Source organism: Podospora pseudocomata, chromosome 7 (genome assembly GCF_035222375.1).
Source record: "Podospora pseudocomata strain CBS 415.72m chromosome 7, whole genome shotgun sequence".
Classification (NCBI taxonomy): domain Eukaryota; kingdom Fungi; phylum Ascomycota; class Sordariomycetes; order Sordariales; family Podosporaceae; genus Podospora; species Podospora pseudocomata.
Window position 1 is genome coordinate 48097 of NC_085891.1, and position 22505 is coordinate 70601.

Sequence of the window (22505 nt, forward strand, 5' to 3'; positions counted from 1 at the left end):
CGAGATCATGAGGCTGGCTGCGGCTCTGTCTTTTCAAGTACGCAAAACCAGAAAGCCACCTTGGTAGTCTTGAACTGTTTTTATTCCACGCCGGCGCCTACGGACTCCGACGTGCTCTTTCTTGTGGCGCAAGGATATCGGGTACCAAGGCATAAGTAACCTTTGCCCATCCAACCGCCAACCAATTTGCACTCTTTGCCGTTTCTCGGCTTCCATCTAAAGCCACGAAGGGCTCGCAGGTCCCCTCGAAATGGCAGACTGCGACAAATCGGCCGATGCCTCTCACGAAGCTGGCAGCGACACCAGTGCCGTCCCATCCCCGCCACCACCGCCTGTTCCCTCAGCCGACCCCAACTTGCGCTTCATCCCGAGCCCAGAAAGCGATGCCTCGCCTACTCTTGCCGCACAGGTCGACGATATCTACAAAATTGCGCCCGTCGCTGCTCTCAGAATGCTCAGCGCGGGCATCGAGGCGCTCGTGAATATGACGGGAGACATCCCGCCCACGCCACCACCGAGAAGCCCCACCATGCCGCACATGCGAGGTATGGAAGCAGAGAAGAAGAGTATCGTGCGGTCCAATTCAGACAAGAATCTGGCCCGTCTTGCTCAGCAACGAAGCGCAGCAAACTCTCCACGGCCCTCCCCCCGGCCCGGTCGGTCTCCGCTGCATTCGGGCGCGAAGGCCGCGTCCGTTCCCGTACCCGACAGTGCCCAATCCATCGACGGCGTCCAGCTGCGGGCGCCTTACCCGACACAGGCCTCAAGAGCAGAACAGCCCCTTGCTCCATATATTGTCGTTGGTGAGAACTCGCAGCCGCTCAATCTCCAACATAGCGCCATCACTCGCAAGTTTTACTCTCGCCTCCCGCCACCGATATCTATTACCGAGTATCTCCTCCGAATACACCGTTTCTGCCCCATGTCTACCGCCGTCTATCTAGCCACATCCTTATACATACATCGTTTGGCCGTGCTGGAGCGAGCCATTGCCATAACTAAGAGGAATGCTCATCGTCTGTTGCTAGCGGGATTGAGAGTGGCCATGAAGGCCCTGGAGGACTTGAGCTACGCACACGGAAAAGTGGCAAAGGTCGGCGGTGTCAGTGAGGCAGAATTGGCGAGGCTGGAAATCAGCTTCTGCTTTCTTACGGGGTTCGAGTTGGTTGTGACCTATGAGTCGTTGAGCAAACATTGGGAGATGCTCAGAAGAGGAACCGACTGCTGGAATCTGCATGATGAGTTGATGGAGGAGGACATGACGGTTTTGCAATTTGCAAAGCCGCCAAAGCTGAGGAGGGAGCACGCTGTGTCAACTTGAACGTCTACAAAAGTAATCAATCGGATGAATTGTTTGTCAGCATCAATTTTAACCCACCTGCTCCGACACTGGGCTGGAGAGTCCTGTTTCCCTCGGCCAGGCTTTTCCCGACCGGTGAAAGATCATCCACTGTGTTTGAGTGGGTAGACATCACGGTGTCGCTTGTCCAGTGCAACAGAGCCAGCCAGGCCTGGTGGACGGCTATATCACCCTGACACCATGAGGTGAATTCTCCAGCGCTAGAGTGGCGCATCCTTTCTGGAGCTCTCCCTCTTGCAACCCAACGGCCACCCTCGCTGCTGTTGACGATAGCGGATGTGGACGATTGCGGTATCTTTCAAGGAATAACCCTAAGTCCGACTATTAGTGCGGCCTGCGAAGTACGATCAAGTCTTTTCTGTGACGACCATAACTGCGGGTGGGCCTGTACGGCAGGGGCACAGTCAGGAAAACCTGGTGCTGTTGTAGCCATGCGAAGTTCTCGACAGGGCAGAGCACAGGCGAAATGACAGAAAAGGGTCATGCTGGAGGCGCGATGAACGCAATCATCGGAAAGGTGTCGAATAAAAGAAGGGTTAACAGAAAAGCCTCGGCACTATGCAGTACATCTTCACTTCACTGTGTGTATGCTCAATCTAAGCATGTCTATATCGAGTGCACTGAAACCTTGACTAGTTCCTGTGAAACCACCAAGACGCGAGGGGCTTCGATACCGAAATCTTCACACATGGTGTCTATTGCTGGGAAGTCATCAGGAAGCAACGCAACCGCATCCATTACCGACGTAGCCAAACCGCTGGCCAGGAGTGCTAGGGTTATAAGGTATTTGAGGTTGACATTCTTTGCCAAGTAACCGTTGTGCAATTGCCGAAACAAACCGTACCTGTTGTTCTTTGGCGGGGTAGCTGGGCTTCTAGCGCCGTGGATACTCTCGGCCACCCCACTGATTCAATAGACACCTGCCCCGCACTGATGGAGGGGCAGGACGGGAGCTCTGGCCTCCTCCAGTCGCAAGGTCCTAAACAGAGAGGTTGGGATCAAAGCAACCGTCCACGCCCTCTTCCACCGCATCCACATCTTCCATGCTACAGTCAGGCCTCCGAGTTCTGGCCTCCACGATAAGAAGTTCGAAAGCACGTCTCCCGTTCACGTTTCCGACACGCCGTTTCGACAACCGTGACATCGCCGTCGCGATGGACTACAATAAGATCCTGCAGGGGAAATACCCCGCGAAGCAGCACGCAAAGCGTGTGAGCGACTACATTCGCGACAAAATTCCGAACGCTACAGGTGTATTGTACCTCGAGGGCCGTGCCACCAAGATGATTGAAGACAACGATAGCGAGGAGCACTTTCGACAGCGTCGCTATTTCTACTACCTCACCGGATGTCCTCTTGCCGATTCATACGTCATCCATGACATGGACTCGTCCAAGACAACGCTATTCATCCCACCCGTTGATCCCGAAAGCGTCATTTGGTCTGGTCTTCCTGTCTCCGCCGAGGAGGCCCTCAGCAACTGGGACGTGGACGAAGTCAAATACACAAACGAAATCAACGCAACACTTGCCCATGTCGGTGCCTCCAAAGACAACGCCACGCTTTATGCCATCCCCAACCAAGTCTCCGAGAAGGTCACCTTTCTCGAGTTTGACCACAAAAACTTTTCCATTTTGAAGGAGGCCATTGAGGTCACCCGTGTAGTCAAGGACGAGTACGAGATTGCCATGATCGGCAAAGCCAACCAGATAAGCAGCAGGGCCCATGAGTTGGTCATGAAGAAGGTCAAGCACGTCAAGAATGAGCGCGAGCTCGAAGCTGTGTTCCTAGCTGAGTGCATTTCCAATGGGGCCCGTGATCAGGCATATCACAGCATCGTTGCCGCTGGTCGGGCTGCTGCGACGCTCCATTACGTTGCCAACAACGCCCCCTTGGATGGCAAACTGAACCTCTTGTTGGATGCCGGCGGCGAGTGGAACTGCTATGCTTCAGATATCACGAGAACATTTCCCATCAATGGCAAATTCACCACGGAGAGCAGGGCCATCTACGACATCGTCCTCAAAATGCAGCTTGAATGCATTGCTGCACTGAAGGAAGGTGTTGTGTGGGATGATGTTCACACCTTGGCCCACAAGATTGCCATTGATGGGCTGTTGGAGCTTGGCATCTTGAAAGGTGACAAGGAGGCCATCCTGGAGAGCCGTACAAGTGTCGCCTTCTTCCCCCATGGGCTGGGACACTATCTCGGCATGGACACACACGATACTGGCGGCAATGCCAACTATGCTGACAAGGACACCATGTTCCGCTACCTCAGGGTGAGAGGGACTCTACCGGCCGGAAGTGTCATCACGGTTGAGCCGGGTCTTTACTTCTGTAACTTCATCATCGAACCCTTCCTCAATGACCCCAAGCACTCTCAGTACATTAACCGTCCAGTTCTGGACAGGTATTGGGATGTGGGCGGTGTACGGTATGTCGACCCCAACGCTCCTCCTTCGCAGCCATTGCTAACCTATGCCAGCATCGAGGACAATATCGTCATCACTAAGACGGGGACAAAAAATCTTACCACAGCCATCAAGGATCCTGATGAAATGGAGAGACTGATTGCGTCCAGTTAGATGGCCTGAGCTAGTACTGAGATAAAGGCGATGATTCTTTTCACATGTACTCTAGCGCATCACTACTCAGTTCGGGATACACTTCTGGAATCCTGACTTGAAACAGTAGATTTCTGATACTTTTCTTCAGGAGACGAGCAACTTGTTGCTTATCGGGTTGATCTCGTTCCCATCCCAGAGATGCCGGTTGTGGCACCGTAATAACCTCGCAGGCTACAAGACGCCACCATCTCCGCCCGGAGCCCTTTGATTGAAGTTTGTTTTGCCTTTGGGTTCAGTGGATGACACCCAGCGCACAATATTTTGCCTCGGGCTTTTCGCCTGTGCTCGTCCATTTTCTTTCGTTTCTCTTTGCGTTGCCTCACACCTCGACATCTTGCAGAACACGTTACATCACGACATACCTGAAAAACATTCCTCCCCACGCAGGCCACCGACCTGAAACAATGCGTGCTCTCTCCATTCTCACCCTTACCACAGTGGCCCTGGCGGCCTCTGTCCCTGATTTTCGCCAGGACAGTGAACACATTTCGGGTTCTCAAAGGCGCCGGAGTGCGGAACCAGGCAACATTCAACTCCACAAGACTGTGATTCCCGACTGGGCAGACGACATCTACCTGACACCCAGCCCGAAGGAACATCTCGATTCCGAGCGACTCCTCCTCCACCAGAGCAATGTCAAAGATATTTCCAAGGAGCGCGACAGCCCGTCCATCCGCGTCGACCCTGTCGAAGTGCACATGTACACCGAGACATATCCAAGCCCTGGTGTAGAGAGAAACGTGGTTTCCGCCCGTGGTACCGTGTTCGAGCCCGAACCTAACAGCCTCGGGGGCAGGGTTCCAACATGTACCCGAAAGGCTGGGAAGCTTCATACACAGCGAAAGTGGTCAATCGGCTACGATCATGACAACAAATACAACGGGATGCATTGCGGGCAATCGGTCCGTGTAGCGCTCAAGTCCTTCAAAAAGTGCAGGCCCACGACAGATTGGTATCGCCTTTCCCCATGCTTACCTTATCTCTTAGAAACACAAAGCTAACAAAAATGGGAAAATGCAGGACATGCGTGCGCAATGGAGAGCAGGGACTAGGCGGTGTGACCGTTGAGTTTCATACTCCGCGGGGGTGTGATGATCGGAGAATTCATCAAGCAATGAAGAAAGCTAGTGGGGGTCAGATTGATGTCTGGTGTCAACACAAATAGATCATCCAGCAGTCAAGTATGACAGTAGTTTTGCTGTCAGCTGCCCGATAGGTCGAATAGGTGGTAGGAAATGAGTGACCACAAGGAGTCACCCCTGCCTATAATTGGGAGGGAAAGCAGCCAGAAAAGAGTAGTGACGATTGGATGTACCTTATAGAAAGCTCCTAACGAATATAATTTATCATGTATGGAAGAACCTATGTTGATCTTGTGCAGTTAACCTTGTAGGTATAACAGTGCAGAATCAGACAGAAGAAACTCAGTGAAGAGGCCTTGCCATTTGCAAGATTATAGCGCTTTCCCGTTTCAGATATAATTCGTTTCATAGAGAACTTGAGGCTAGATCTCTCTGTCTCAGCTTACACCCAAGATAACCGCTCGCTTTGTTTTAACCGGGGTCATTATATAAGAGCTGAACTTACGTTTTCGTCTTAGTTAAGGTATCTGCTTTGTACAGAGAGGCTGGTTTACGGCAATACTCACAGACGATTCAGCTGCAGTGGTTTGTTTTCTAGTGCTCTAGGTTCTTGTAGATAATTCTTTGTCTTCCAGGACTCTATCAACCAAACTTGCAAATCTAATATCGGATCCATCTGTGACATGTGCTAAGTACCTCTATAGCCGATTACCTACTACCTTGGAATCATATCGTACTAGGAGTCAAACTTCTTCAGTTAGTAATATCAAACATTTGCAGTGTCGCTTTGGCGGAGTGGTTAACGCGCGGCCCTGCTAAGGCCGTTTCTTCGGAAGCGTAGGTTCGAATCCTGCAGGCGACGTTCCTTTTTGATGATAGATGCAATTTTTCTATCTACATCTAGCTATATGCCAGATACTACATTGTTTTTTTGCTTCTGCTTATTGGGTTTGCTTGATTCCCGGCTACCATCATGGAAATGGAACTTTTTAAAGTTCTAGAGAGTTCAGCGACCATTTATTCATCTGTCTAGACCAACATTATAATTCTGTGTAAGGATTCAGAAAGTTCAGGTATAGTATGGTGTGCTTTATCTGGTATTAGAGTATTATATGGAGGAATGCAAACACTATATAGCCAAGGTAAACTGGAATTCCATGTTTCTGAGACGAATGTGGATGCCTTTCCGGTGTTACTCGTCTGCAAAATCCAGGGTCAGCTATTTAACTATGAAAGCATACCTGCCAGATTAAGCCCAATACACAAGTGTCCGCCTCTCACTCAGGCTACATGGTTGCCTGCTTCATGGCAGCATTCAGTGAATTATTTTCCAGCCATCATGGAAACCTCCTCACTCCGCTGATTTGTGGCCATCTGGATTGCCGATAAGGAGTATACCTCGGTGTGGGCGGGAATCTGACAGGCGGTGGGACCGTGGTAAAGCCAACATTGGTTCGGGTTGCCATGCCTCCTGCATTGCCCATCATGCCTTCAGCGTTCGCAAATCCAAGGCCTCCTGGGCCCCTCAGTCGGTTCCAGTCCCGTGTCGAGGTATAATATTCCCTTGTGACTTCGCGTTCACTGTCACTGTTGTCGCTGCCTCCGTCATAAACAATGACACGCTCCTGCCGTTGGCGTCGACGATGACAGGAAAGACAACAGCATAGGACCAGAACCAGAAAAGCAAAACCCAAGACTGACCCAAGCAAAGCGCCCAGTTGTCCAGTGGAAAGAGTGCCCGAAGATGGCGCCGGTGGGAGAGGGGCAGCAGGGGCAGCAGCAGGAGCGGGGGGTGGGGGAGGCTCCTCGGTTGGTAGAACCATATCAGCAACAGCCGTCGGGTCTCCTAGGGTGACCAATGTAGTGACTGTTGTAAAAGCACGTGTAATTGTTTGGGTGATGACTCTTGCCTCTCGAAGCTCAAGGGCGGGAGGTAAGGAGGAAGACTTGTCAGCCATTGGACGTTGGTGTATGCCACGAGAATGGAGCACAAAAGGATTGCACTTTAGTACACCTGGCCAGCCGGGGGCACCTTGGGTATTTAAGGTAAAGCGCCATTCCCCTCTTGCAGAGCCTCCCTCCTCGCTCACACTACGGTTACGTAGCGCAGCATGAGAAAATCAAGAGGACGTGGGGATGATGGGGGCGGGGCATGAACTTAGTCAAGAGGTGCCAAGGACTGACCCGTGTCCCAGAGCAGGGTCACCAAATCTAGGCCACCCATCTTACCGCATACTTATTGAGTATCGTGATAGGGTGGGACATTGGCGGACTGACTGCTGGACACCTTACCCATCGAGCCCGGGATTAGGCTGCAGCTGCCCTTCGGAGTGGCATTCTTGACAGCTCTATTTTCTCCGCCAAGTGTGCCTTCTGCAGATGTAACTGCGCGGATTCAAGTCAATCTGGACGCCATCTGTCACCATCCGATCGTATCCGCCGGTCAAACACGGAAAGGGCGCCCAGTTGCGTTGCGGACATTTACACGCATGTTCTTTTCCTGATGATTGCGGGCATCCAGGCAGGTGGCTTGGGTAACACAACTGTCTCAGTGGAACTAAAAGAACACAGGAACTGAGTGGGCTGGCTTTCTATTTGCTGTCCAACCTTTCTCGGGCAACAGCAGATTTCCTGCCTGAGAAGCCTGCAGCATGTTATCAGCCAATCTCAGGGCTTAATGGCTTGCATCTAAGGTCTGAAGGTGGCCAAATTACCTGCATCAACGCGCCAAGCTTGAAGTTGTGTGACCAACCTAACTATGAGGGATGGGTGCCTCGGCAGTGAATCACTTCCTTAAGTTTGATGCGCGGAAATACTTTACTCAGGGGAGCTTTCAAGGAAACACCGATACCTCGTACCGGTTGTCTGAATTTAAAACGACAACTTCCACCTGGTAGTCCTAGTAGCACACTTTACACACAGAACTGGTGATGAGTGAGAGCTGGTGATATTCACCTGAGGGAAGGAGGGTTATCGTGGTTGATTCTGTCTTCGCCCACAGATATGTCCAAAACCCTTAACACCAATCATCGTCAGGCCAGCTCATCATGCATCGGCAAAGCTATATTTTTGGGTCAACTATATGAAAAGCTTTGACAGGTCGTTGGCTAGTTCAGGTATCCTAAGGATTGCTATTGGCCTTGTACCATAGTTACACCACTACAGCCAGTTGCGTGTCTTGGTTTTGGCATCGGCCTAATTTTGGTCCGATTTTGAGTCTCTTGATCAAGGTAGATGACATGCAGTGGAGAGGTAGGCCTGGGTGTTTGCCAGCAAGTCTAAGTCGACCTTGGGTATCCGTAAAAGGATCCCAAACAATTTTTAAGTAGACATCTTGGAATGTGTAGTCTCATGCCATCTTATTCTTGGGTCTTCTCATAAAAGTACATATCTCATCACATCTAAGATTGCCCAAGCAGTAATATCACAAGTTCGTCCTGTCCCCCCCGAATGCCATTACCATGCCTTTTCTTCCTATGCGAGTTTTCCTAAACGCCCATACCTTCAAAAAACTTGACGCATAACACAGCCGCGATTGCGGCAATGCCACCCATGAGGGCCATTTGGATTCCCTCCCACAAGCTTCTTTTCAGGTCCAACCACTTCATTCCCAAAACTATCCTGTGCTTTTTCTGTCCGCTTGTCCCGATCCACCCGGCCCGAGTCTGGTCCTTTGATTGCTGACTATTGAGGAAATAATCCTTCAAAAGGCCAAATAGGAACAGCGCTAGCAGGCAAACCGCAAAACTCCACCTGAGGCCCTCCTGCACATGTTCCACAAAGAAATAGGGGAACAATGGTAGCAGCCCGCCTAGAAGATACCCCAGTGACACTGAAAGTCCCACGAGGATGGGCGATGGTGCAGCTCTCTTTGCTTCGGCTTCCTTCTCACTCAAGCTGCCTGTTTCTAAACAACCATGGCGACTCCGATATCGCTTCTGCTGCTGTTCCAACTCCCTCAAAATGCCGGGGCATTTGGCCACATGCGACCTGATCTCATCTTGTAGTTTCGGCGAGAGCTCCAGAGGCGCTAAGTATCCCTCTAATAAATCATCGTTCTCGGTGTCGTGATAGCCTGAGACGATGGTTTCGGTTTCGGTGTCGATCTCTACGTCGGCATCGAATTGATCTACTAGGGCTGATTGGGCTGGTGTCTGTACTTGTGATTGAGACCATTCACCCTTTGCTGCGAGGAAGCCACCGATGCCCATGCTAAGACTGCCGGCGCAAATCTCGGCGGCGCCAGCATAGATGACAGTATCAGAGCTTCCCAGACTGGAAAGACCAGCAGTCAGAGCAAAAGGGACGGTGAGCCCATCCGCAAACCCGAGTGTGAAATCTGCTAAGAAACGTGTTGCTGAAGGGAGAACGAAGGCTGATTTCATGCTTGGTGGCGGCTTGGGAGCTGTTGGCGGAAGAAGGAGGGGCGCGGCCTCAAGGTCATGCGGCATGGTTGCTGTGTTTTGCTGTGACAGAGGAGGAAAGCTACAATCGAATGTGGAGTAACTGTGCGACATCTTTGCAATTGTTGTGAAGTGTGGTCGATTGTCGGCGGTTGGTGAGAGGTTCAATCTGACTGGCCTGCAAGTCGTCAGCACTGCTCTTGGGTCGGTTTGGTGTGAGAAAGATAAAGATAAAATAAGAAATGCATATCTTACCAATTTGAGATATCAGGATATCGCAGCAGATCAAGTGGCGAGTCGTGTTGAGACGTTGGACCGGGATGATGGGTCCTGTGTATAAGTCGCAGTGCCAAGGAATGATCGTTTTCCCCGAGAAAGTTGGAAGGTTGTCTTTCCACTCCACAGTGCCACCACCCTCGAAATGGTGTGACGACAAATATGTATTCAATGTATCATCTCTGCAATATAGAGAGCAATCATGGATAATGGCCCATGAACCAATCAGGAGCCAGCCAATTCTTTGTCCTGTCAACGCAGGTTGTTGCTTTGAGAGAGAGGCTGACAATTAGCTTAGCTGTGATTGGTGAATCAGCGCGCGCTGTGGATCTTGCGGGTTAGGGTTTTTCGCGGACGCAGCGATGATATTGGTAACTTTGCCACATATAGTTGTTACCAGTCCAGTTAGTGCACACTGGAAAATACTGTGCGTTTTTCAAATGATGTTGATTGGTGAGGATGATAGGAAGGCTGTTTGTGGCAACCGTAACTTCGTGATCACGGTCCTGCGTTCCTAGCCCCACCCTTTCAGGGGCTCAGGGGTGGCTGCCTCCTTACCGAAATCACCAATATCAGCGATATCAACATAGCAACGGACGAAACTGAATTATAAATTCTGGTGCTTGGGAATTAGCCAAGGTAGATTGCAGCAGGAGGTCAAAATCTTCCCTCCTCTCCACTGGCGACCATTCTCTAGACAAGACACGCTGGCAGACCAAACTGTGACATGGAGGGAAGTCAACGCTTGTTGACAATAGCAGTGTCGAGTGCATCTTACAGCCTGGATCAAGAAGATCCGTTCTGTACCTTTGACACACGCTGCTTGCCACGAGGCTTTCATTCTGTGTCGGAATCGCCTCTCAGGTAAGCCCGCTCTGTTCCAAGTGCTTCCGTATCAAGACATGAGAGCTTGACCAGCTACTGCTGTGTATCATGGGCCAAGAAGACTAACAACAACAGCGTTGTCATTTTCGCCGGCTAAAACGATTTACAGTCCTCCACAATCCCGCCGTCTTTCAGCCTTCAAAATGCGTCAAGGGGGGATATGGTGTGAACACAATACGGAGGAAGTGTAGATATCAGTGATGATTTATTGTGAGAGAACTACCAATGATCTCAAGAGGAAACCGAACAAAAGACCAATATAACCTCCAAACCGGACCGAGTAACATAGTACCAGACGTCATTCGAAGAATGTGGCGCCGAGCCAACTGGCTATTCGTCAGGTATATCAGATTCTCCCTTCTCCCCAGTACCTTGCATAAGCAACCCCACCCAAAGCCACACCAAGAGTGACAAGATTCCCCGTCAAACCAGATATGAAACCCGAAAATGCAGCGTCGCAGAGTGAACATTGTACCATAGTCTCTGTAACTTGGTGGCATCCGTCGCCATGATTACACATATGTCCGCAATTAGGGCAAGATGGAGTTTGATCCATTCTGCGTGAGGTTGGAGCCATGGTGTGTGAACGACTTCCGAAAGTATTGTCTCAGACGCTGACTGGCAAAAAACACCACTACATAAGGTCAGGCAATCCCACCCGAGATGAAGGCAGGGTAAATATGTGCCGGCAAACTCGGGTCGTCGAGGGAGTTTGGCTGCTGGGTTGTAATTAAAGAGTGAAGATTTTCTCAGATTGGTTTTGATGTTCGGCGGATTTGGGATGTCGCGCTTTCTTATGTGAAAACGCATTCTATACATCCTGGGAAGCACACTTGATTTAGATGCTGGATCTGATAGGTATTGTCTTTGCAGATGACGTGTTTCATAGTTCAATGTCTGTCTTGGAGCATAAAAACCTGCTTTGCACACCCCGCAGCAAATGGCGAGATTGTAGTAAGATGGGACATCCCGCTGTAAGATGTTAATCGAGGGTCTTGGCTATTGCACAGCCCCTCTCTCGATCATCTTATTGGGCTGGGAGACGCGTCACGGTTCCAAAGAGGTGCATTGTGTAGATGAGGCTTTTTGAAGTGGCAAATGGACACCACCCCTGAGCCCTCAGAGGTTATTTTCTTTTTTCTTTTTCTTTTTTTCGGACAAAGCGGTCAGCTTTTGAGTTGATCATTCCCATCCAGGGGCTTCATATTCTCGAGCAAAACCTGTTACATGACCCAGCCCAAGGGTGACTTGTTTCTTCAATCATTGAAGCACCATGGCAACCACACGCCACTGTTAAGTTTTTGATCAAGAAAAGTGGTGCTATACATCCGGATCTCTATAAGGTGGAAAGAGGAAGGCATGTAATTAATCATCACGATAAATTCCTGCCGAGATAAGATAGTGAGGTACCTGGATCGGCTTTGAGCAAGACGGAAAATGCCGCATGATGCGCAATATCTAGCCCAGCTATCATGGGACTTTACTTACAAACCCGACCCTAAGAGGCGTAAACCTGCCTGAGACCAATATGTAGCATCAGCTCCTTGTTTCTTCCAATCCTTCCATATTTACTGCGCAGGACACCCGAAGACGGCGGGGCCGGGAATGTTGTATGGTCCAGCTGATATTGAGACAATTAGATCGTTGTTCAAGACCCATAAGCATGGCAGCGGCACTTACGAGCCCAAACTTGGAACAGAATGGAAGGGTCCTCCGCGTCATAGGCACCAGGGAATCCTACTAGCTCGGCATTTGATGCGGAAGGGACTACCGATCCCGAACCGGATACCTCCAATTGGTGGCAAGACGGGTAGAATTGTGCTCCCTTCGCCGCCCACGCGGAGTGAAGGGCGATAATCTCGTGGCGAACGAGATAAAATCCCGGCTTCAGACACTCTGGAATTGTGTATCGATAAGGTTCGTTGTCAAACTTCATGAAAGGGGTCTGTTCAAGTGTTAGAAATGACAAAATGGAAGCTATGTGGTGCTGGGCTATACTTACCGTGGCCCAAATATCATCCGGCCAGGTCTTGTCAAAGGTATGTCTGCCCTCATGGTGAATCTTGAACCAGATCGGCTCGTCACCTGGAAGAAACTTGTCACATCCCGAATCTGGGCATCGGGCCACTGTCGACAAGGTTAGCTAGATCAAATTCCAGGGTTTCATGACCTGATTGTGTGTTAGTTGACCTACTGTAAGTTAAGACCGGACCCATGTGAGAATCAGGCCAGTGAGTCCAACGCAGCGAGACCTCAGAGCCGGCCACTGCTTTGGCATGGAGAGGAGCAGGTTCCGATCCGATTTGGCCTTCAATGGTGGAGCCTCCGCATTGCAGGTCAATAGAGGTGACATCCTCCACGGGTCCGTTGGTGATGATCTTGCGGCTGATGCGCTTGGGTGCCCACTCTCCCATGTATGGGTCTTGATAAGGCTGGTAGAGCTTTGGCAGAAATTGCCGTCAGCACCAAGTCTTCATGGTCAAGGGAGTGAAGAGATACCTGGTAGAACTGCCCGCTAATGGTGATATTGTCAACCCAGCCGTGGGCAGAGACAGCAGTAGCCGTGGCGAGAGCCACAAGAACCGATTTCATGTTAGCTGATGGTCCAATGGTGTTTGGAGTGGGCCTGGCTCTAACAGAAGAAAGCGTATCTGTCTAAACTGGCAATCAATTTTCCGTTATATATTTATTGTGTTTATGAGCTCAAAAGCGTCACATGCCCTCCTCCACTTCGCTTCAGCTGCTCCAAGGTTTCGCCCAGAGGTCGTGAGGGTAATGTGCCGGCAATATTCCAGACGGATGCAACCTCGACAGCTGCACCTGGGTTCCGACCCACAACAACGGAAGATCACCTTGGTGGAAAAAAGATGCCAGGAGGAATGTCCGGGAACCCGCGGAGGACTCTGCTCCATCTGTACCCGTGTGCCGGGTTCAATGCCACACACCCCAGGCTCTGACTGGCATCGGGCGTGGTTATCGGCAACTTAATAGAATCGATGGAGGTCGCGGTTCATGAAAAGTGTGCCAAACCCGGATCAGACAAGTCTTCAGACTCGTACTCGGTCATTTTGCTCTTCAACACTCGAACATTTAGTGTCGTATATAAATTAACCAGATAACTTACGCGGTGAGCCCTTTATAGTTGCTCAGCAACTCCCGAGTAGGTAGCTGAGCAAAGTCATAAACGTGGTTGAAGAGAAAAGAGCATGCATCTTGAGGGGAAGCCAAATGAATCTATATTGTAACAACTAGTGCAGAAGACCAACTTCAAACTGTGTTGCGCAGGCGTGAGAAAAGAAATCATATACCCGAGCGAAATACCTACCTAGGTACTCAGCCCCGGCTGGTTGAGGCCTTGCTCTGAGGGGCAACCGCAGGATTAACCACAGCCTTGCCATGCACCTTTTCCTGTGCAGGCCTTTGGGCAGTTGCCTGACTACCACTCTTCTGGATCTGCGTCTGCTGCATCTGGCCTCCTGTTTGGCCCTGCGGACTCTGAGATTTCTGGTGCTGCCCTGGTCTCTGGGGAGAAGCAGATGGGTCGCCTGTCTGCTGTTTTGCTGTCTGGGAACCACCCTGAGGTCTTGCTGCAGGATTAGGAGCTTTACCCGCACTTTTATCAATACTCTTTCCACCTCTCTTCTCCAGCTCCATCTGAATAGCTGCCTTGGCCTTGAGGGCGTCACTCCCGAAAGACCCTCTGTCCACAGTCTGAAAGTGTTGCATTCCATTTTGGAGGATACACAAGGGTGACATCTGGCCATCGAGAGAGAAGCTGCCAGGGACGATTACGACGCTGGATGCGAATTGCCTCGGAAGCTTGACGGGGGGTTGGGGGGCGGATGGTTCACCGAGCTGGTTAACGTCTATGCCCGGCTGGGAAAGCATGGCGTGCACGGCATGTATGTCGAGAGAGTGCGTTGCTGCCTGCAAGGGGGTGAAAGAAAACGACTCCCCAAGCTTCCCTGCCTTTGCCGCAAGGGCCTTTTGAATACTGCATCCGCCAAATGAGGCGCAGAGGGAGTGGTCGTGGAAGGCAAGGTGGGTATAGATATCAGTCGCTACCGGGGGCAGATAAGATCCAAATACAGTGAGGAGCATCTGCACCTGTGCTTTCAGGGCATAGCCCCTTCTCGCTCCTTCAAAGTACAGTTCGATGATATTGGAAAGTAAGGTTGGCTGGGGGTCCATCTTTCCTGCCTTCTTATATTCGGACCACTTCACTGGGAGAGTGACACTGAGTGGGGTGGTGAAAAGCTTCCTGTGCTCTTCTGGAGTCTTGAGGTGAGCTTTGAGAAATTCGGTGACAAGCTTGGGATTCTTGAGAGAACAGACAAGGGCAAGACGGCCGACCAGCTGCTCGAAGGCACCAGCTTTACTATCATACTTGACGAGCCACTCCAGCATGTCCCTGACACCACTGTCGCCACCGGCCTCCTGCGTACATATACTCAGTCCGTTGAACCACTTTGCCTGTGGATTGAGCACCTCGAATGTGAGAGACCGGAGCTTGTCGTCAGGAATAATGCGGCGGGTGATGGTCGGGTGATACAGCAAACTCCGAACTTGCCGCATCGCATGGATTTTGAAGTCTTTCGCGTCCATCCTCTCGTCGACGGGTACATTATCAGGATTGTAGGTACCAGAGAATGTCTTGGTCACAGCGAGATATGTCGAAAGCGTGAGTGGGATTCGGCGTGAATCCGGTTCGTTGAGATAAAAGTCCTTGAGAGTCTTGTGGTTCTTGAGCTTCTCGGAGTTGAGGTAGTCACGGACTGTGTGATGCGCAAACCCCACGGTCTCATCCACCAGAATCTTTCCATCTGCAGACACCTTTCTGACAACCTGAATAAGTGGGCCGCAGGCTTGAGTGAAAGCCCGAAGACTAAAAGGAATGCCCCCTCTTGTATCGCTTTGCTTCACGGACTGGATGAGCAAGTCGGTAGCAAGTCCATATCGCCAGCCAGAGTCGAGAATCAAGGCAAAAGCCTTGATCACATTGTCGCGGTGTTTGTCAGGAATATTGGCAAGAATGGTCTCCCATGTGCCATCAAGACTTTCAGGTCGGTCTTGGGTGGCGTTCAGTTTTGCGCGGGGATCTTTGGCATTCTTCAAGACCTCCAGTTGCCAGGAAGCGTACCTGAACATTCCTCTGGCCTTGGATGGGAGTGAGAAGGCAACATATTCCTTCAGTTTGGGCACTTCTTCCCAATCCTCAAACTCATCCTTTTGGAGTTGTGCAGTCACCCAGGCTTTGATATCATCGTCAACGTCCTTGTTCTTGTCCAGAGACACTGGAATAGAAACCCTCTCCAACGCTTTCTGAACATCGGATTGCCTGCGACTGGTGACAGCTAGAAAGAGATTCTTGTACTTCGTGTCAGTAGCGAGGGTAGCCACTGCCTTTACCAGATTTGAAGTCCTGCTTTCGTCCAGAGCGTCGATGACAACATATGCCCTCCTTCCATTCAAGAAGGACAGGACTGCCTCGATGCCCTTGAGAAGATCTTCCACGGTTGGGTACATTCCTCTATCCTTGAGGGGCTTCAGAAAAGCAGGAACTGACTTGATCTGTAGACAGAGACGTGCAAGAATCCAGCCAAGGCAGTGGGCAGTTTCATCCCTCTCCCACTTCTCGCCCTTCTCATCTGTGCTGGAACAATAGTAGAAGGCATAGGGCTGCTTAAAACCTTTGTACTGCTCCACAATGTACGATGACAAGACGGTTTTTCCCACGCCAGGAACTCCATGAATCCAGAGGAGCCTTGACTTGGAATCCTCGGCCAACCAGGCCTTCCACTGACTGGAGTTGGGTAGCCACCGGCAGGTGTTAGCCTCTCGGAACTGGGAAGCCTTGTCGTGATTGTCGGAGGGATTGGTTTTGCTTAGCCACTTTGCAATGGCCTCACGGTCCAATTTGTCGTCCATGGCGTGAACAGCCCCCTTGACCTCTTTGACATCATCCTTGATAACACGGACATTGGTTTGGATCTCTTTCACGGTCGTTGTAAGCTCGGTGGTCAGGCCGCTGATGATAGAAGTCCGGCAATGGTGCAGTTTGCTCATGGCAGCATCAAACGATTCTTTTTTGAACGGCCATTTTGCTGCCTCCCATGTGTTCCTGAGTTTGTCGCGGGTGGTCCTATCTCTGGGGTCACGATCGATCTTCAACTTCTTGATCATGCCTTGCAATTCCTCCAGCGTTTCCTTGCAGATTCCACAGGGCTTGAAGATCTGGTTGGCAATCCGCCTGTTTTCGGGGCTGTCTTCGATCTTTTGGCCCGGCTGGACATTGTTTTTGAAGATGAAATCGATCGACTCAAATGTTGACTGCAGACTTGCTGCCTCCACCACGAGAAGCTTGATGTCTTTGGGACAGTCGCCCTTGGCTGCATCGATGTAGAATTTCGTTGCAAGCGTAACATCCTTTGCAAAGGCTATAATGGTAAAAATGGTGGAGACGAGGCCAGCGACTTCAGCCATGATGACTGTAGCAGCAAGATTGTAGTTGGGTGTTGATGTTGGATGTATGCGAAACGCAGCTGGGGATACACCAAGGTAGCAGGGTGTGTCAGGTAGGGTAAGACGAGGTAGCTCTCCAAAGGCAAGAGAAGGATATAGAGAAAAGACAACTTGGAAGAGGATGGATGATAAAAAACAAGATGCAAAGTAGATTGGGAATGGATTTGGATTTAAGTATTGGTCTTTTTCAGTATTTAGGTTTGTCTTTCAGGTACCTACTCTAAGCACAGATATTGTGCCTCCCTCATTAATGACCATGGTGTTTCTGTCGTTGTTGGCCTTGCGCGTGGCCCACCATCCAAAAATGGCTTCGAGTCAAGCGACGATTACCATTGGGATTTCATGTTCTAAAACAGGTTGCACAAAGTGCGCTTGTCTGCGGCGCTCTCTGGGAGGTTGTGTGGCACAGCCTGTTCAAAACTACGAATCCTTACCTAATCCTAAAATGTTGGCTGTGTAAAACACCATCCCTTGTCCCCATGTTTTGGGTGCCACAAGCCAAGCACAGAGGCTTACATTAACGGATAGACGGCATCGTTCGGATTAGCAGTGTGAATGCTTTACGGGGAACGGAATAATTCACAAAAATGACCAAGGTACTCTTGTGCACAGGACTGGTGATAGTTTTGGCACATAGTACAGTCAATTACTGGTACGATGAAGTCTAAATCCTATCAACTGCGGTGCAACAGGCAATCTCCCCTCAGCTTTCCTCTGTGTCCTTTTACGTTGGCATCCAACCAGGCGGCGCAAGCTCAAATCCACTCTCCACAAAACCAGGCGCGACTATCAGGCACAAGTCAGTAACTCTGTTTTGCACCAGAGCCTCCAGATGGTCCTGAGGTCAAGAAAACATGGCCGGACTTACCTGTTGTTCCAACCAAGGTCCATTTGCCTGTACTTCTGGCCCTCTGCCACTCGCCTCTTTGCACCACCACCTGAGGCTTTTCCCCGTTGAAAATCTCCCGGCCAAGCACGACATTCCTGGTCCCCACGCCATCGTTTGTTGACAGTGACAAGGTCAGAGGCGCGCCGGCATAGTAATGCCATACTTCTGCCGCATCGACCTTGTGCCATGCCGACCAACCCACCTTGCCCTCAAGCAGGTAGTAGATGGCAGTGCTAGCCGACCGGTTGGTGGCCGTGCCTGACGTGAATTCATCGCGGAACGTCTCAACAAAGAAGCCTTGCTCTACATTGGGAATCAGGTTTAATGCTTCGATCAGTTCGGCGGCGGACCGGTCATCAATCGACTTTTTGCGTGGGCCCGGAGCGTGACTGCCGTGGCTGTTTTGCGTCAGTGAGGCCATTGCCAGGGCAGAAATTGACAGCAGCAAAGCCTGAAGGATGGTGAGATGATGAGACATGTTGGGGGTCTTGGGCTGGAACATTTAGAGAACAAGACTGCCGGAGAGGTTGGAAGCAGAACGACGTGTTGGGTTGGCGGCGGGGATGGCACAATTTGTAATGGTTAGAATCACATCACTGTGGGAAAACAAGTGACAAAAGAGTCAGCACGATGTTCCGCTGCAGTGTTCTTCTGATGTGATTGCTGGCGGGCTTGCGGACAGTGAACAAACTTTAGGCGATATCTCCGATGTAAGCAATTCCGAGGTTGCCGACAACCAACGGCTGCACTGTTGGCGATTTCGTGAGCTATCTAGTTGGCTGCATGGCACATGGCATCATTGACAAGGAGTGTCTCATCAAACACACCGCCTAGATCACAGAGTAAATGACGTAAGCGAATACGCCCCTCCCCATGAGGCAGACGCAGGACCTGGCAAGAAGGCACATGGCCATCCACAGATGTGGTTTGGTATTTAATTGTGAAGTATTAAGTATTAATAGAGTATCCTCGGTTCATGCAAAGGCGACCGTTCAAAGTCACACTCTATCCTCCCCTTCTCGTTCAGCCAACAACCATGGTCAGATATGAAGATGGAATCCTTGGTGTGCGCCACCTCTTGCCGGCTGACTCTAGCATCGTCCTTGGGAATCCACAACTTCGGTGCTGGCTGCCACATCTCTGGTGGCCAGTACGCTTTGCGGGTATAATCTTCTGGCAGTTCATAGTCGCTGGGTTCGGGGTTGATGGTTGGCTGGAGCTTTCGGAAATCTTGATAGACTTCGGGATGGAAGAAGGTCATGATGAAATTGGGCGTCTTATTTGGATCTGGCGTGATCATGATTTTGATATAGGTCAGAATGCGAGTCAGTCCGGATTCCTTTGTGGTGGCATTTTTGCCGAATTTGCCCTTGATTGCCGAGGTGACGAACTCCTGAATCATGTATTTGAGGCTGCTGCTGCCCTCCAGGCCACGAAGTTGCACATCTGTGTCCAGGTCGTGGTTTGGCGCGAGGTTTGCATCGTCGCCAAAATCTTCATCCATGTTGTAATAGTCCGAGGCGAGGCCTGGCGGTTGTTGGTGCTGCTGCTGTGATCCACCGCCACCAGTGGACTCGTCAGGAGTCTCATCTCGTGCTATTTGCTCGCCCGTGTCCTTCTCCAGGGCGAGCGTTCTGGGTAGGTTGTACAGGAGCGGCGTGAGAGCCGAGCTCAGCGAAAGGTGCACAAGACCGGTAAAGATGAGAAACACGAGCATCAGCATCATGGGTCCTGTCGCTACTTTGAGAGCAAAGAGGCCAATCAGACAGATCTCAGCCACATACAACCCTGCAAGCAAGTGCATCAAGGCGCGTGGATAAAAGAGACCTTTGGTGTCGTGATGAGAGTCAAACACGAAGATGATCATGTAGCGGTAGACGTAGCTGACAAACATCATGCCGAAACCCGCGAAGATGAGAACGAGGGGAGCAATACAGGTGTAGCTGAGAGCTGTAACAAATCATGGTTGTTAGCGGTGCACAACCATGTAAAGCCATGAGGTCACCTACCGATAACACCCAGGTTTGTGAAGCGCGGAAATTCGGCTCCCCAGTACACCCGGTTGAGTCTGCGCCATCTGTGGTACTGCCTTCGTGGCTTGACGGTGAACTTGGCAATGACTTGATGCAGAATCAGGTCACCAAGGTTGAGCAGTCTCGAAGAGCCTGCACCCAAGCAAATGACCAAGATGTACGAGAGGTAGAAGTTGGACGCCTTGGGGAGGTTGGCGGCCAGGAGATCCTTAGCTTTGAAGGGTTCTTGTAGAACTTGGGAAAAGGCAGCCGAAATGGCCGACGAGAGTGTCGTAATGAGGAAAACCTGCACTACCTGGAAGAAGAAGTAGGCGTTCTGGACGTAGAGCTCGACTAACCCATGAGAGGGCACTCCCGCAACACGCGCACAGCTCCTGAGCATCCATGGCACGGCAGCCATTAGCCACGACAGTGCGAGCGCTGGAAGCAAACCTTGTATCACACCCAAGATGACCGAAGGGAGGTGCACCAGCCACTTGAGAAAGAAGACTTCCTTGCTGAGAAACTCGATTTGCGAGATGGTGCCGACGAGAAGGGAGGGGATGGACCAAAAGATGATGGCAAAGGCAATGACGCCTTTCATGAAGAAGCGTCGCATGATGTGTTCCCACCACCGGATACGCAACGAGCTCCATATGACCTCGTCTGGCTGAAGTCCAATATAACGCGGCGACATGTGCAACGGCTGGTGGTGCGCCAGAATCTGAAAGGCCACCTGCGCGCTGGCCTGCGAGTCGAACTCGATAAATGCCGAGTTCAGCGGCTCTCCGTCGCCCCCACGGTACGCCCGCCTCAGTTTCCAAATGTCCTTGTTGATCAATTTTAGCCGCGCCCTTGTCCATCGGATGGTGTCGACGCTGCGGAAGAAATTCCGAAGCGGCCGGTGAGTTGGTCGATCCTTGGCCGGAATCCAGAGAGAAGCCACCGAGCCCCTCACGTCCGGTAGTGACGGATCCAGGCCGTAAGGGTGGGTGTACTCGGGGTCAACAGGTTTGTCGAAGGTGGGGCTGTCTAGTACCGAGAGTTGATGCTCAGCAAACTGTATCGTGGAGTCGAGCGGACCTCCCTTTTCAGCATCCTTCTGGGATGGCGAGTCCCCTGACGTCGTGAAAGAAGCTGGTGTCAATGTCTTTGCCAACGACGTCTGCCCTGCTGTGTGCCCTTGCGAAACGCCGCCCTGGGCCTTCCAAAACTTCCTTCGCGAGCGGTTCGCCATCCGAATGAGGCGGATCTCGGCCTCCTCGAGCAGTTCTGCGGAATCCTCTCGATCTGAGATCTTGGCACGCAAGGCGCCAATATTGCGAGGGATCCATATGTTCCTTGCTGAGTCACCAAAGAGCTTGCGCAGCTTGGCCTCTTCGAGGTATGGCTTCGGTATGCACGTGAACAGGACGGTCCGCGACGAAAGACGTTTGGAGTAGTTGGGCGAGAGAAGATAGGCTTGTCGAACGTTGATGTAGTATACACACTCCCGGACCACCATAAACAGCACAAATCCTGACACACAGATCAGCACCACGGGAACACAAGAGGGGACAAACAAGCCTCACGGCTGGCTCACGCACCGAAGAAGCACCAAGCAACGGCGACATGGGCGTAGAATTTGTTGGCGATAATCACGTTACCGATGGTAAGTTTGTCAAGCTGAGATTGGCCAAAAGTCCCGGTGCTGTGGATGGGGAGCAGGATGGGCCACGAAACGCAGCCGCCAACGAGACAGATGACGGAGAGAACACGAAGGAAGCGGAGAAAGAAGAAGCCGTCGACGGAGCAGTTGTTGATGATGTACCGGTCATCAATGGCGAAGAAGGGTCTGATCCAGTCGAACCAGCCATCAGGAAGCGGGGGAGTCGGGTGCCTGCAGGTGTCTCATTAGCCAAACCGACGACAAGCTGCCGTGGGACAGAGCCCTTACTCTGGTGATCGCAGGGACGGAATGGTCCTCGGCGCATAAACCCGTGGGCATTTCCGACGGAAGACGAAAAATATGGCGAAACAGATGGCCGAGTAGATGAGAACGGGCGCAAAGGTGGACCCCAACGACTTGAGGGAGGCCGATTGCGCCTCGTCTGAACCGGCACCTATGAGTTGACCAGTGAGGGTGCCACCGCCGTCAGTGTCGTTGCGGCCAGCGCCGATTCTTGGGTCGTCATTCTCATCCTGCGGGCCGGAAAGCCAAAACGCGTCAGTGGTGCTGAGGGCTGTTGAAGACAGGTGGATGAGGGCTCACGATCTGGGGGAAGGTTATGGCACGCCTGGCTAGACTGAGAAGTGCTTGCACACTCGTGTCCATCGTCATGCGGTGTGAGTTACGGCGGGAGTCAACAGTGAAGGCGACTCGTCTGGAGCAGGGCGCGGGGACATGGTGGTGTTGCAGGCGCCGCAGTTCAGGAGAGGTTCAGGAGAGATCGAGGTGAGGATGCAT

The 22505-nt window shown here is 51.4% G+C and overlaps 9 protein-coding genes and 1 non-coding gene across 10 annotated transcripts; 4 read left to right on the top strand and 6 right to left on the bottom strand.

Annotated features, from left to right (window-relative positions):
- Positions 1-250: 250 nt before the first annotated feature.
- Positions 251-1321, top strand: QC762_001340 (uncharacterized protein; the record flags this gene model as incomplete). Its single annotated transcript, XM_062882966.1, has 1 exon — positions 251-1321. One exon carries the CDS (start codon positions 251-253, stop codon positions 1319-1321), a length of 1071 nt encoding a protein of 356 aa, XP_062738760.1.
- A 1082-nt stretch (positions 1322-2403) lies between these two features.
- QC762_001330 (uncharacterized protein) lies at positions 2404-3948 on the top strand (the record flags this gene model as incomplete). The annotated part of the gene is made up of 2 exons (XM_062882964.1): positions 2404-3797; positions 3849-3948. 2 exons carry the CDS (start codon positions 2404-2406, stop codon positions 3946-3948), a joined length of 1494 nt encoding a protein of 497 aa, XP_062738761.1.
- Positions 3949-4229: 281 nt separating this feature from the next.
- On the top strand, positions 4230-5349 carry QC762_001335 (uncharacterized protein; the record flags this gene model as incomplete). Its single annotated transcript, XM_062882965.1, has 2 exons — positions 4230-4942; positions 5011-5349. 2 exons carry the CDS (start codon positions 4230-4232, stop codon positions 5153-5155), a joined length of 858 nt encoding a protein of 285 aa, XP_062738762.1. The 3' UTR covers positions 5156-5349.
- A 504-nt stretch (positions 5350-5853) lies between these two features.
- Positions 5854-5934, top strand: QC762_0103320. Its single transcript has one exon. It is a non-coding gene; the product is annotated as a tRNA-Ser (tRNA).
- A 475-nt stretch (positions 5935-6409) lies between these two features.
- QC762_705050 (uncharacterized protein) lies at positions 6410-6895 on the bottom strand (the record flags this gene model as incomplete). Its single annotated transcript, XM_062893361.1, has 1 exon — positions 6410-6895. The coding sequence occupies one exon, from the start codon at positions 6893-6895 to the stop codon at positions 6410-6412; it is 486 nt and encodes a 161-aa protein (XP_062738763.1).
- Positions 6896-8560: 1665 nt separating this feature from the next.
- On the bottom strand, positions 8561-9589 carry QC762_705040 (uncharacterized protein; the record flags this gene model as incomplete). Its single annotated transcript, XM_062893360.1, has 1 exon — positions 8561-9589. The coding sequence occupies one exon, from the start codon at positions 9587-9589 to the stop codon at positions 8561-8563; it is 1029 nt and encodes a 342-aa protein (XP_062738764.1).
- Positions 9590-11716: 2127 nt separating this feature from the next.
- Positions 11717-13744, bottom strand: QC762_705030 (uncharacterized protein). The gene is made up of 5 exons (XM_062893359.1): positions 13136-13744; positions 12831-13077; positions 12639-12763; positions 12317-12581; positions 11717-12257 (listed from the first exon to the last, which is right to left on the bottom strand). The coding sequence occupies exons 1-5, from the start codon at positions 13226-13228 to the stop codon at positions 12205-12207; spliced, it is 783 nt and encodes a 260-aa protein (XP_062738765.1). The 5' UTR covers positions 13229-13744; the 3' UTR covers positions 11717-12204.
- Positions 13745-13969: 225 nt separating this feature from the next.
- QC762_705020 (uncharacterized protein) lies at positions 13970-17119 on the bottom strand (the record flags this gene model as incomplete). Its single annotated transcript, XM_062893358.1, has 1 exon — positions 13970-17119. One exon carries the CDS (start codon positions 17117-17119, stop codon positions 13970-13972), a length of 3150 nt encoding a protein of 1049 aa, XP_062738766.1.
- A 646-nt stretch (positions 17120-17765) lies between these two features.
- On the bottom strand, positions 17766-18549 carry QC762_705010 (uncharacterized protein; the record flags this gene model as incomplete). The annotated part of the gene is made up of 2 exons (XM_062893357.1): positions 17766-17944; positions 18027-18549. 2 exons carry the CDS (start codon positions 18547-18549, stop codon positions 17883-17885), a joined length of 585 nt encoding a protein of 194 aa, XP_062738767.1. The 3' UTR covers positions 17766-17882.
- Positions 18550-19002: 453 nt separating this feature from the next.
- On the bottom strand, positions 19003-22379 carry QC762_705000 (uncharacterized protein; the record flags this gene model as incomplete). The annotated part of the gene is made up of 5 exons (XM_062893356.1): positions 19003-19997; positions 20057-21577; positions 21646-21938; positions 21996-22240; positions 22311-22379. The coding sequence occupies 5 exons, from the start codon at positions 22377-22379 to the stop codon at positions 19003-19005; spliced, it is 3123 nt and encodes a 1040-aa protein (XP_062738768.1).
- Between the last annotated feature and the right edge of the window lie 126 nt (positions 22380-22505).